Below are 12,830 nucleotides of genomic sequence, written 5' to 3'. Positions count from 1 at the left end.
ACATTATGATTTAGTGTTATCTGATGAAACGGCAAAAAAAAAAAAAAAAAAAAAGGCCTTAAAAATGTTTTACTAGGTTTCTAAATATTCTCTACATTTTGATTTTCACAAGTACATATTTAACTCTGACTGGTTTTGAAAATACCTTTATTTTTGCCCTTTTTTGAGCTTCGAGAGCAATCTTTCTTAAATCCTCAGTCTCTTTCTGTAACTGTTCATTTTCCTGCTGAAGTTTTAGCCTTTGTTCACTGACTGTTCCACAGTTTTCTCTCTCAGACTCCAAGGCATTTTGAAGTTTCTGAATCATTTCTTGGCAACGTGATATCTCTTCTGAGGAACTGATTAAAAAAAGAAAACAAAAGAAACTTAATGACATGTAATAGACGTCAAGAAGCCTTCTCTGTGTTATTATACAGAAGTTGTTTTCTGTGTCCTGAGCCATTTCTCTTCACTGCTACTTAGCTGAGTGGTTATGTGATGCAGGGAAAACACATGCAATCTGGTAATCTTTTCTGAGAACAGACAGATTGAACTGTCACTACTCACCTAGAAAATCTATCTGAAACTTTCAAATTTTTACTAACATTGAGAACCATTATGTACAGAGGGCTTTGAGGGACAAACTGAAGCTAATGGTAAGAAAGATGAAGTAGGTAATAATCAAAACTCCTTTATTTTATCAAGAAACCCCACAGAAAAACATTAGTTGACCATATTTATAAATTATAAGACCTATTTCATATTTTCCTGTTATAGGTCTTACAAATATTTTTTATGCATTTCTAGTTCTGTAAATTTCTTATTTAATCATAGTTTAAACAGGTTATGTTTTTTAGCACGACAATGGGTTATTGGGTGACACAACCCCCAAACATGCACATTGCTAATTTTTATCCCTCTCCTTTTAAATCTCTATCTTTTCAATTCTAGACAACCGAATTGTGTGAACATTCCTTGGACAAACAAGGTTCTCATTTCCCATAATAATTATAGATCTTTTTTTCTATAATGACCTTGACTGATAAAGTTCTCAATGAAATGATGGATCTAGGCAGTGATCATGAAATGGTGATCATAAAGATGCTAAGATCAGAATCAACCAAACACTGTGTGCCTCCAAAGAGAAGTCCAGAATATCACCACCTGTGAAGAACTCTTACAAAACAAAAGAGGCTGGATCAGACCGAGCCTCTCGACTCAGCTACTGGTTCCCAGGAGCTACGCAGCACAGAGAAGCAAGGCGAACAACACCACGTATCTGCTTACCGACCAGAAAGGAGAGATTAGAAAGATGATAAAGTGCTATTGCATCTCTTCTTCCTGAAGAAATTAGTCTTTAGAAATAATTTTGAACAGAAAAACCTATCTGGTACTAAGCTTTGTTTTTTTTTTTTCTTTCTTTTAAACATAAATTATTAGTCCTATAATAAAGGTTTAGGATCTGTCAAAAATTGTATGCATTCTGAAAATGTTATCACAGAAAATGCTAAAGAATATCTTACTTTATTTCCAGTTGCTTTATTTTATTTTCTGCTGTCTTAAGTCGCAGCTGAAGATCATCTTTTGAACGCTCTGCAACCAGGCACCGCTGGTGCATTTCTTCCAGTTTTCTGTAATGACTTTCATTTGCTTTGCCTTCACGGTACATCTGCAGAAGAGGCTTATATGTATATTACCTTACAGAAGAAAATGGTCTAAGAAAGTATAGATTTAGAAATTGAAATTAATGATGAGAAATCAAAACCCATGATGTGTTCCTCTGTTTCCACTGTAACGTATTAAAACATATCAATAATTAATTTGGGTGTTTCACATTTAAAAAATACAGTGCTAAAATGGACATAAAATAATAACTGCTTATTTTCTGCAATTACTCATGCTCATTGTAAATTATTCCAATAGTTTTAATATTTTAAAAGGAAATGTAACATAGTTGAAGTAAAAAAAAAAAGTACTCTAGATGTCACCACTTAAGAGATAACTGCTTTGACTCTTTGATGAACACCGGACAAGTCAATTCTGTGTTCGAGTATTAAAAACAGATACATGCTGTGGTGCAATGAGCAGCACTATCTGAAGGTGAGTCCAGAATCCCCCTCTGTGTTAGACAGTGGTCTAGCTGGAATGGGGATCCCTCGTCCCCTCCCCCGTCTGCCCAGGAGGAGTGGTTGTGCCCAAGTTCAGCTTCCCATGAGACTGGCCTCCCACAACACAGGCAATAACATCCCCAGAACTGCAAGATCTAAGCAGTTCACATTTTCGGACAAATCCTACACACAGCTTCCCCTCAAACCCCGACTGCCTGGACGAGTGACCTGTGTCTTCTCCCACTGACAAGACTGCTTTGTTGCTCCTGCTCCATAAAAAAGATAGAACAGCCCTGCCAGTGTGGCTCAGTGGGAGCGTCAACCCATGCACCAAGAGGTCACTGGTTCGATACCCAGTCAGGGCACACGCCCAGGTTGTGGGTTAGATCCCCAGTGGGAGGCATGCAAGAGGCAGCCAATCAATGTTCTCTCTCATCAATGTTTCTCTCTCTCTCTCCCTCTGCCTTCCTCTAAAAGTCAATTAAGAAAAAAAAGATAGCCCTGGCCGGTTTGGCTCAGTGGTTAGAGCGTCGGCCTGCGGTCCAGAGAGACCCGGGTTCGGTTCCCGCTAAGGGCACGTACTTCGGTTGCAGTTTGTCCCCGGCCCTGGTTGGTCGTGCGGGTGGCAGCCACTCGATGTGTCCCTTCACGTCGATGTTTCTCTCTCTCCCTTCCTCTCTCTCCCTCCCACTCTATCTGTACAAAAAATGGAAAAATGTCCTCGGGTGAGGATAAAAAAAAAAAAAAAAAAAAATTAAGAAAAAAAAGATAGAGTATCAGCAGAATGTCCTACTACCAAAATGCAGACGTCCACTGCAGTCCAGCAGCTGACTTTGCACACTCGTCTGTGGACAGTGGGGGAACCTCCTGCCTTCAGCCTGGTAGGTTTCGCATTCCCCAATCCAGCCTATTGCTTAACCTATGCCATGTGACATTAAACATTCATCCCAAGCCCTGGTGTATAAAGGTGACAAGCTAAATGGTACATACATGATGAGGACTGAGAAGGCATCAACCTTGACGGAGAATGGTGACCAAGAAGGGCCTACCCTGAACATGACATGTATGCCCCACCCCCAGAAATAAGATTATATGTTTTCTTTATAAATTACTCTTTTATGATCCAATGTTATGATCTTTTTATGCCAATAATACAGATCTATCACGTGTTTTTTATGCTATCCAGCTCTTTGAAAAAAAAATCAAACTTTGACTTCACCACTTACTATTCTTTTAACACTGGCAAGTATGTGCCGAATCAAATTTCGTCTTCCCTTTTCCCCAAGGCGCTTGAAAACAGTGGGATATTTACTGCTAATAAAAACATCATCTAAGTAAGAAAAAATTATTAACTATAGACTTCTTACAATATTTTCTTCTCAAATATCATTGGGGTAAATATTTTTCATAACTATGAAATAAAAATCTGTACTTTTAAAGATAAAAATCATAGCAATATTATAATTTTTGAGTTGGCATAAAATTTAGAAAGCCAGACAAAAATAAAATTTACCATTGGGATGAGGTTTAAGCAAGGAATATAGCTACTTCATAAAATTTATACCTTTCAGTGAAACGTTCAAATAATGTGGCCACTCCTGAAAAGAAACGTATGCCGGCAATACCAGGATCTAAATGCGGATTCTGAATATACTCCCAGCAAACAGAAACACTCACCAGAAGAATACTTATAATATAGGGGTTGCTAGGAGAGAGTGTGATGGAAGCAGACAGTGATGCTGAATGTTTGCAGTGGGGTTTTAGGCAGTTATTTTTTCCTTTTTCTTTTTACCTTTTCTAGTTCTTCTTCCACCGCTTTTTTCTCCTTAATGACTCGCTCGATTTGGCTTTGTTTTTCGGCACACTCCTACAAATTCAAGTGGCACTGTAAATAATATAGCATTTGCAAGTCCTTGAGAAAGATGGGGGAAACGGAGAAGTGAAATGATCTGTCCGTGACAGGACCGCCACACTCGCCCTAGCAGTACGGCAGGACCGCATTCATGAAAACAACCAAACGAGCTCCACCTCCCCAGGATTTCGGGAATCACCTCCCGTACAGGATACCCGGGGTTTAAGTCAACAAGGTGGGTGACAGAGGTTGAGAGATGGTAGGGAGAAAAAACATAAATGAGACCCCTTTCTCATACTCTAGTTCTTATTTTCATATTCTCTCATGACATATTTGAAAGAAAACATAGAGCCAGACAAAGGCACGGCGCCCTGAGGATAACCTGTGACTAAAAGGAGCACAGGTATATAAATTCTAAAACAGTTAAATTTTTTGGCAAAAAAGTAAAAAAGCCAATGCAAGTAAAACTAGAAGAACGAAAAGCAATCATTATAATGACTAGTTCTTTACATTTATTTTTATCTATTTACTTATTTTTGAGAATGGGTATGATTATTTTCTATTAATTATAAATTATGCTCTGGATGAACCCGCTTTGCGGACAGTACACTGCTAATTAATATTCAATTATATATTTAAAATTTTGTTTAAAGCATTTTTATTTTTTATCAAATTCTTAAAGAAAGAAGAAGGGAGAGAGAGAAACATCAATGTGAGAGAGAAACATCCGTCGGCTGCCTCCTGCCTCCTGCACGCCCCCTACTGGGGATGGAGCCCACAACCAGGGCATGTGCCCGACGGGGAATGGAACTGGGACCGCTCAGTCCATGGGATGACACTCAATCCACTGAGCCACACCAGCCAGGCAGTATTCAATTATCTTTATCATAAATGTTATCAAGATTTAAAAATTTTAAAATAAGCCTCTAAATTGTGACCCATAATTAACTGATTATAATAAAGACCTTTAACCCTAGGTTACAAATCAGATGAGTAATCGAAATTTATTTTATTTTATTAAGACAAAGTGTATAAGAAATGAAACTTTAATATACCATATATGTTCATATAGTGAGTTGCTAATCTATGAGAAAGGTAGTTTTACGGTGTGAAACTTGGGATTTCTCCTATGTTCATAACTCATCCTGTGTGATTTTTTTGACACTATTTTTAGAGAGGTTTTAGATTCACAGCAAAACTGAGCAGAAGTTACAGAGATTTCTCTCATAACTCCTGCTTCCATGCATGCACCGCCGTCCCCTTCATCAACACCCCACACTGTAGTGGGACATTTGTTACAAATGACGAACCTACACTGATACATCATCATCACCCAAAGTGCATAGGTTACATAAGAATTAACTTTTGGTAGTGTCCATGCTATGGGTTTGGACACATTTATAATGACGTGTACCCACCAGCACAGCACCACACAGAGTAGTTTTGCTGTCCTAAAAATGCTCTATGCTTCGCCTACACCTATTCATCCTTCTCTCCTCAACCGCTAATAACCACTGATATTATTACTGTCTCCATAGTGTCACTTTCTCCAGAATGTCATATAGCTGGAATCATAGAGGATGTATGTAGCCTTTTAACAAGATTCTCTGACGTAATAATATGCATCTAAGATTCCTGCATATCTTTTATTTATTTTTTATCTTCATTCAAGGACACTTTTTTACATTTATCTTCAGACAGGAGGGAGAAAGGGGGGAAGAGAGAGAGAAACATCGACATGAGAGAGACACATCAACTGGTTGCCAACCATACGACCCCAACCAGGGCTGGGGACAAACTGCAACCGAGGCACGTGCCCTTAGGGGGAACTGAACCCGAGACTCTCTGGACCGCAGGACGAAGCTCTAACCGCTGAGCCAAACTGGCCAGGGCTCCTCCATGTCTTTTTATGGCTTGATGGCTCCTTTCTTTTTAGTGTTGAATAATATTCCATTGTGTAGATGTACCACAGTTTATTTATCCATTCACATAGTAAACTATGTCTTGGTGCTTTCAAGTTTTAGAAATTATGAAAAAAGTTTCTAAAAATCGTCATGTGCAGATTTTTGTGCGGACGTAAGTTTTGAATTTGTCTGGGTACATAAAGAGGAGTGAAATTGTGGGGTCATGTGTAAGAGTATTTTCAGTTTTGTAAGAAACCCCAAACTGCCTTCAAAAGTGGCTGTACCGGTTTGCATCCCACCAGCAATGAATGAGAGCTCCTGTTGCTTCACATCTTTGCTCTGGATTTTGCTGTTCTAATAGGTGTATCCGGCACCTCTCTGGTGTAACTGGTGGTACCTCATTACTGCTTTAATGTGCATTTTCCTGGTGGCATATGATGTGGAGCATCTTTCATATGCTTACTTGACATCTGTGTATCTTCTTCAGTGAGGTATCTGTTAAGGTCTCTGGTTCATTTAAAAAAATTTTTTTTTTAAATCCTCACCCAAGGAGATAGAGTGGAAGGGAGGGAGAGAGGGAGAGAGGGAGAGAGGGAGAGAGGGAGAGAGGGAGAGAGAGAGGGGAGAGACACATTGATGTGAAAGAGACACACTAATTGGCTGCCTCCTGCATGGGGGTCAAACCTGCAACCCAGGTATGTGCCCTTGACTGGGAATCGAACCTGAGACCCTTTGGTCCTTGGGCTGATGCTCTAACTGCTGAGCCAAATGGGCCAGGGCTGGTCTTTGGTCCATTTTTTAACCAAGTTACCTGTTTTCTTTTTTTTTTTTTTTTATCCTCATCCGAGGACATTTTTCCATTTTCTGTACAGACGGAGGGAGAGGAAGAGAGAGAGAGAGAGAGGGAAACATCGATGTGAAAGGGACACATCGAGTGGCTGCCACCCGCATGACCAACCAGGGCCGGGGACAAACTGCAACCAAGGTACGTGCCCTTAGCGGGAACCGAACCCGGGTCTCTCGGGACCGCAGGCGGACGCTCTAACCGCTGAGCCAAACCGGCCAGGGCACCTGTTTTCTTATTGTTGATTTTTAGAAGTTCTTTGTATATTTTGGATAAGAGACTTTGATCAGATATGTCTTTTGCAAATATTTTTCCCAATCTGTAGCCTGAATTTCCTGAGAAAATCTTTTTTTTTTTTTTTTTAAAGTAGTTGAACATGTCTTCCTTCAAACTTATTTCTAAATGCTTAATTTAAACACTTTTCTTTTTATTAAATTTATTGGGGTGATATATAAGAAAAGATGAAATACTGCCATTTGTGACAACATGGATGAACCTTGAGAATATCATGCTAAGTGAAATAAGTCAGACAGAAAAACAGTTAGGAACCATATGATTTCATTCATAAGTGGGATATAAAACTGAAAGCAACAAATGAACAAACAAGAAAAACAAATACTCACAGACATATACCACAGTAAACACTTTCAATTAGTCAGTACAGTTTTCCCCATGGAATCAACATGATATCAGATAATATTTAATAATTGTAGAAAATTTCACTTAGCTAGGAATCAGAATTTTTTTTACTATAAATCCTAAGAAACATATATTAAAATAACCTGAGATTACAATTTTTTTACTCTACAGTGACTTTATATACAGTAGCTCTGGTTGTTAAACACTTAACAGTTATTTTAAAAATCCCTGCAGGTCTTGTCTAGTACATGTTCTTTTGGGAAAATAGAAGAACAAGTGTTCTTGTCCTTCCAGAGTTTACAGTCTACTAAATAATCTCAGACTAAGGTGGGACCTTCTTCCTCAAAGCTGTTAATCCTTTGATAGCTAAATCACTCCATGTAAGAGAATATGCAAAATAACAAGGTGATAGAAGAAGAAATAAAACTGAAAAACCACAAAAAATTAGACATGATTAACTGGCCACACTGCATCCCATTAATTTTACCTAATGCTCCTAAATCCTTAAAAGAAATGACATTACGCAAACAAGAAGTAGCACCGTTCCTTGTTCTATTGGTCCTGGGACTACACAGTGACCAAGTTCCCATCATGCATACTGCTGGGTTGCAGACGTGGAAGAGATGTGCTCCTTCTTTCAGGGAGGATTAAACATCAATCAGATAGCCTCCCCACTTCAGAAGTTCTTGTACCTTTATTCCACTATAAGTAAGGTTATTAAGTTCCATTTCATCAATCTTCAAGTTGAATGTATGTATTTAATCCGCCTCTAGTCATACAAGGACTCTTCGCCTTGTCCCTTTGCCTGCTCACCCTTTGGTACTCGTCCTTCTGGGAAGCTTGTTTCTTCCTTCGCACTCCAGTGTGCACTTCCCTCTCCGGTTCCCACGTGAACCAGCGTGTGGCAGCAGCTGCAGCTGGCTGCTTCGATAGTGCCAGGCGCATTCTTTGTCAAAGACAGGCAGGCAGAGTCGAAGGTGGCCCAGCCCATCCCTCTTTCCCACTAGGCCGTAAGTTCCGAGGCTGTATAGATTACAGGTTTACCTTGATTTTCACTCTGCTCCTGATATCTAGCAAAGTTCTTGTCTTAATAAGTAACTTTTGAATGTACCTTGTCCTTTAAAATAAGCAATTTCATAAGAAAATATCAATACAGTTTCTGACTTACCATCTGATGGGCGGAAATTTCTTCTGATAGTCGAGAAATACGCATATTATATTGTTTTTTTGTGTTTGCAACCTGTAAATTAAGATATTTATGAATTATTTAGGTGTACAATAAAACTAATAATATCCAATATACACATTTAGGATAATAGTTTTGATAAAAAATACAGTTGTAACTTTTAGAGCATGAAAGATAAATGAGCACATGACATACTGAAGAGTCGAGAACTGATCACGGCAGTGGGAGGGGAGACTCAGATAGACTCAGATAAGGGGCAGTGATTGTCAAGTATTTCGGCCCAGGACCCTTCTACACTAAAATAAATAAATAAATAATAAAATAAAAGAAAATATTTTGTTTTATGATGGGTTCTCTTCATTGAAATTTACCATATTAGAAATGAAACTTGAGAAAATTAAAAAATATTTACTTATTAAACAATAACTAAGGTTATTATAGATTAACACAAATAATATATTTTTATAAAAAGTATTACTTTCTAAAATTAAAATATTTTATTTAACAAATTTCTAAGAAATACTTTTGCAGCAAGAAACATTATACAGTGACTCTGTAGGAATAAAAACTCTACCACTTAATTGCTTGAGGAGAAAGCAAACATGTTACTGCCCCCTTTTTTTTTTTAAACAGAAGGGGCTTTAAGAAACCAGTTTACTTCAGTCTACCTTGGTGACAAATAATACCACTTGCAAATATATGTAAGAAAAAGTTAACACTTTTATTTTATACACTGGAAGAATATATAGTGTATCCAACTATTCTATAGGATCTAACTTTATTTATTAAAATATAGTTAACATACAATATTATATTAGCTCCAGGTATATAGGAGTTCATTTTAAAGGAAAAAGGTATTAGTTTTCAATAATTTATGTTAATCATTTCATAAATAGTCTTTATAAATATGTAGGCAAGTGTTTTAATGTAAATATTACAGTAACATTAAACTACAAATTTCTGTTTTTCTGTATATTGTCTCTGACAAAAATGTCAAGCAAAAAAATTACAACCAAAGCTTCTTGAAAAATTGGCTGATTCCAGGTCTGAGGCAGGGCAAGTACAGGATGAGAGAGGAACATCAATTAGGTAAGAAAGCTAGAGAGACAATTTGAGAATAAAAAAGACTGATGGTAATATAACATAAAAAATTAAAAACATTCACAAATCCACAGTGATACTAAAAGGGGGGCAGAGCACTTTACTGAAAAATGACGGCTCATAAATGTATAGAAAGAATAATGGAAGTAGAACATTATCATTTTGATCACTCCACATGATATTAATTTTAGGCAAGCATTATCAATGAGTGCTAAAACCACCGGATGACAGTTTTGGTGGAAAAGAAGACCTGCATGGTTTTCAAGTACTTCCCCCAGTTATTTTTTAAGTAACAGTGGAGAAATCTGGTCTTAGCCCTTCAACCACGTGGTCAAGCTTAGCATCCCCAGTGCACCACCCGAGCGCACAGCTTCCTGGTACGAAGTGGGAGGTGTGCACACCCTCACTACGCCAGGAACGACCTGAAGCTAATCAATAGTCACTCGACTTCAGACGTGGACATTCTGAAAGACACCTGGCCTGAATTCTACAAAGAATTCTTTGTCGTACACTGAGGAAGGCAAGTGACTGGTTTATACTGATGAAGACTACAGAGACACAGCCAAATGCAATGATGCACAAATGTGGGTTGCAGCCTGGATTTAAAAAAACAAACAGCTATAAAGAATATTTTAGGGAAATATGACTGTGTGTTATATTGAAGTAATGTTGGTTTTTTTTTTGAAAGGTATGGTAACAGTAGTGTGGTTATGCAGTAAAATGTCCCTTTCTGGGGATAGAGATACCAAGATATTTATTCAGGAGTGACGTGTTATGATGCCTATAGTCTCTGATCAAATGTTTGGCTTAAGGAAATACATTTTTGTTTGTTTGTTTGTTTGTTTGTTTTGTTTTTAATCCTCACCCGAGGATATTTTTCCATTTTTTGTACAGATAGAGTGGGAGGGAGAGAGGGGAAGGGAGAGAGAGAGAGAAACATCGACGTGAAGGGACACATCGAGTGGCTGCCACCCGCACGACCAACCAGGGCCGGGGACAAACTGCAACCGAGGTACGTGCCCTTAGCGGGAACCGAACCCGGGTCTCTCCGGACCGCAGGCCGACGCTCTAACCGCTGAGCCAAACTGGCCAGGGCAGGAAATACATTTTGCAATTTCCTCTGGTGTTCAGAGTTATCTGGGTGAGGGGGTAAATAAGTGCTCATTGTACAGCCCTTTTAACCTTTTTATGGGCTTGAACTTTCCTAAAAATAAAAAAAATACAAATTAATGTGCCTGAGAGGACAGCCCAAGAATCAAGAGACTGCATCTGCACCCCAGTTCTCCACCTCCTGCATGGGAGCCCTAAGCTAGCCGCTGACTACGCTGCATTTCCGCTTTTTCATCTTCAGAATAGATTTCTGTGATTTCTTCCTCCTAAACCCACATCGCACTTTCAAACTTTACCACACCATTTATAAATAGATTCATATCTGTACCAGAAGAAAGGGGAAATATATGTATGTCTCTGTCTCTTTAGATGAAAGCAAACTTTCATAAGCCTCACTATTCAAACCAAGATTACTTAAACACAAAAACATTAGATCTAGTCTTGATAACAGAATAGCAAACAACCATACAATTCACAAACTGGGTTAAGTATCAGCAGGTTGTGTCTGAAACAAAACAGGGCTCAGTACTGCAAGGAGAAGATGGGGGTCTAGGTTCTGGCTTTACTTAGCATGCAACCGAGTGAGTCAATACCCTCCTGCGGGCTTCAGTTTCTCTACCAGTAAAATAAGAGGTTAAACTAGATCTCTCCAGGCTGAGACTTCAAGATAGTGCCAACAACAGGTTTTCTTGTTTCTTATGCATCGTAAGGTTCTCATGAGCCTTCGCGTCCATGTCTCCTTCAGGTGTGCTAGTCCTCACTGTATTCCCAGTATCAATCCCTCCTTCCCTTTTCTCTCCGCCGCTGCCCCACTCCAGCTCCAACAGCAGGTGCTACTATGCTGAGATGATTTTTTTAAAATTTGGCACAAATGATGCAATTAGCTGACAGTTAAGTAAGTAGGTCCATCAGGCAAAAACTTAGGTAGTATTTGGTATGAAGTTGTAAAATGTTGACTTTTAAATATAATAAAAAACCTTACTTCTTTCGTGATTCTTGTGGAAGAATCTTGCATAAACTGAGCAAACGCTTTTTTGATTTTCTCTATCTCCTCTTCTTTTTGCTTTTCCCCAAGCAGAGCCTGCAGAAGACAATCGCTCAAAGTTATTACAGATCACATCACGAAGAAAGAGAACATAAAAACGTGGGTAAAAACGTATCCACTAACAACCTTCTTGAAAGTAAGTGTCTTATTCTGAACTTCTGAGACCTCACCACCTGCAGTTCTTGCCTAAGTGGCGAATGGCATTTATTCCCTCTACCCCTCGCTTCACCTTGTCCTAACGAGTTTATTCTCTTCCTCTGGTATTTAATCCAGCCAGTGCTGCTCTCTAATCTCTACAGCTGGAGGTCTGAGAGTCACGGTTGAATTTTCCTTCTCCTTCAGTCCCTATACGAAATAAGTCATCAAGTCCACGTGTTACATTCTTGGAACAACCTCTCGGGTTTCCCTCTCTTTTCGTGACTCAGTGTTATTCCAGTTGAGTCCTCTGTCACCTCACACCTCGGTCACTGCAGGCACCGCCCGCTCTGTCTTCCTAGTGTGTTTCCATCCATCCTTGTCATCCCAGTTCTGTTGTGAGTCACACTCATTTCTTTGCCTCCCTGTGGAGCAAACTCCTCCAGCACCTGTGCTTCCTCATCTCAAAACTCTGTCCCTCACTCACCCCAGTAGGCTCTCACCACCATGATCTCCATACTGATAACTCAGGAGTCACATTTTTTGTTTTGGGTTTTGTTACTCCTCACCTGAGGATATTTTTTCCACTGATTTTTAGAGAGAATGGAAGGAGGGAAGAAGAAAGAGAGGGAAGAGGAGAGAGAGAGAGAAACACTAAAGTGGGAGAGACACATTGATTGGTTGCCTCCCAAATGCACCCCGACTAGGGTGGGGATTGAACCTGCAACCCAGGTACGTGCCCTTGACCAGGAATCGAACCTGCGACCTTCTGTGTGTGAGCCAATGCTCTAACCACTGGGCCACATCGGCCAAGGCAACTCAGGAGTCAATTCTGAGTAATTATGTTATTTAGTCTGTCAGCAACACATGAGATGATGGATCACTTTTCCTCTTGTTTTCCATGTGCCCACTTTTGTGTTCCTCCTC

The 12,830-nt window shown here is 39.2% G+C and overlaps 1 protein-coding gene across 1 annotated transcript in view; it reads right to left on the bottom strand.

Annotated features, from left to right (window-relative positions):
• The window catches only part of SCLT1 (sodium channel and clathrin linker 1), a 112,827-nt gene that overhangs the window by 39,402 nt on the left and 60,595 nt on the right, over positions 1-12,830 (bottom strand). The window contains exons 13-17 of the mRNA XM_036241553.1: positions 11,706-11,804; positions 8,495-8,566; positions 3,880-3,954; positions 1,503-1,648; positions 146-338 (exon numbers count right to left, since the gene is read on the bottom strand). Coding sequence (XP_036097446.1) covers positions 146-338; positions 1,503-1,648; positions 3,880-3,954; positions 8,495-8,566; positions 11,706-11,804 — 585 coding nt within the window. The remainder of the gene's footprint in view (positions 1-145; positions 339-1,502; positions 1,649-3,879; positions 3,955-8,494; positions 8,567-11,705; positions 11,805-12,830) is intronic.

This window comes from Molossus molossus, unplaced genomic scaffold (assembly GCF_014108415.1).
Source record: "Molossus molossus isolate mMolMol1 unplaced genomic scaffold, mMolMol1.p scaffold_m16_p_4, whole genome shotgun sequence".
Classification (NCBI taxonomy): Eukaryota; Metazoa; Chordata; class Mammalia; order Chiroptera; family Molossidae; genus Molossus; species Molossus molossus.
Note: the sequence above shows the minus strand (reverse complement) of the source record. Positions and strands in the feature narration are given on the sequence as shown.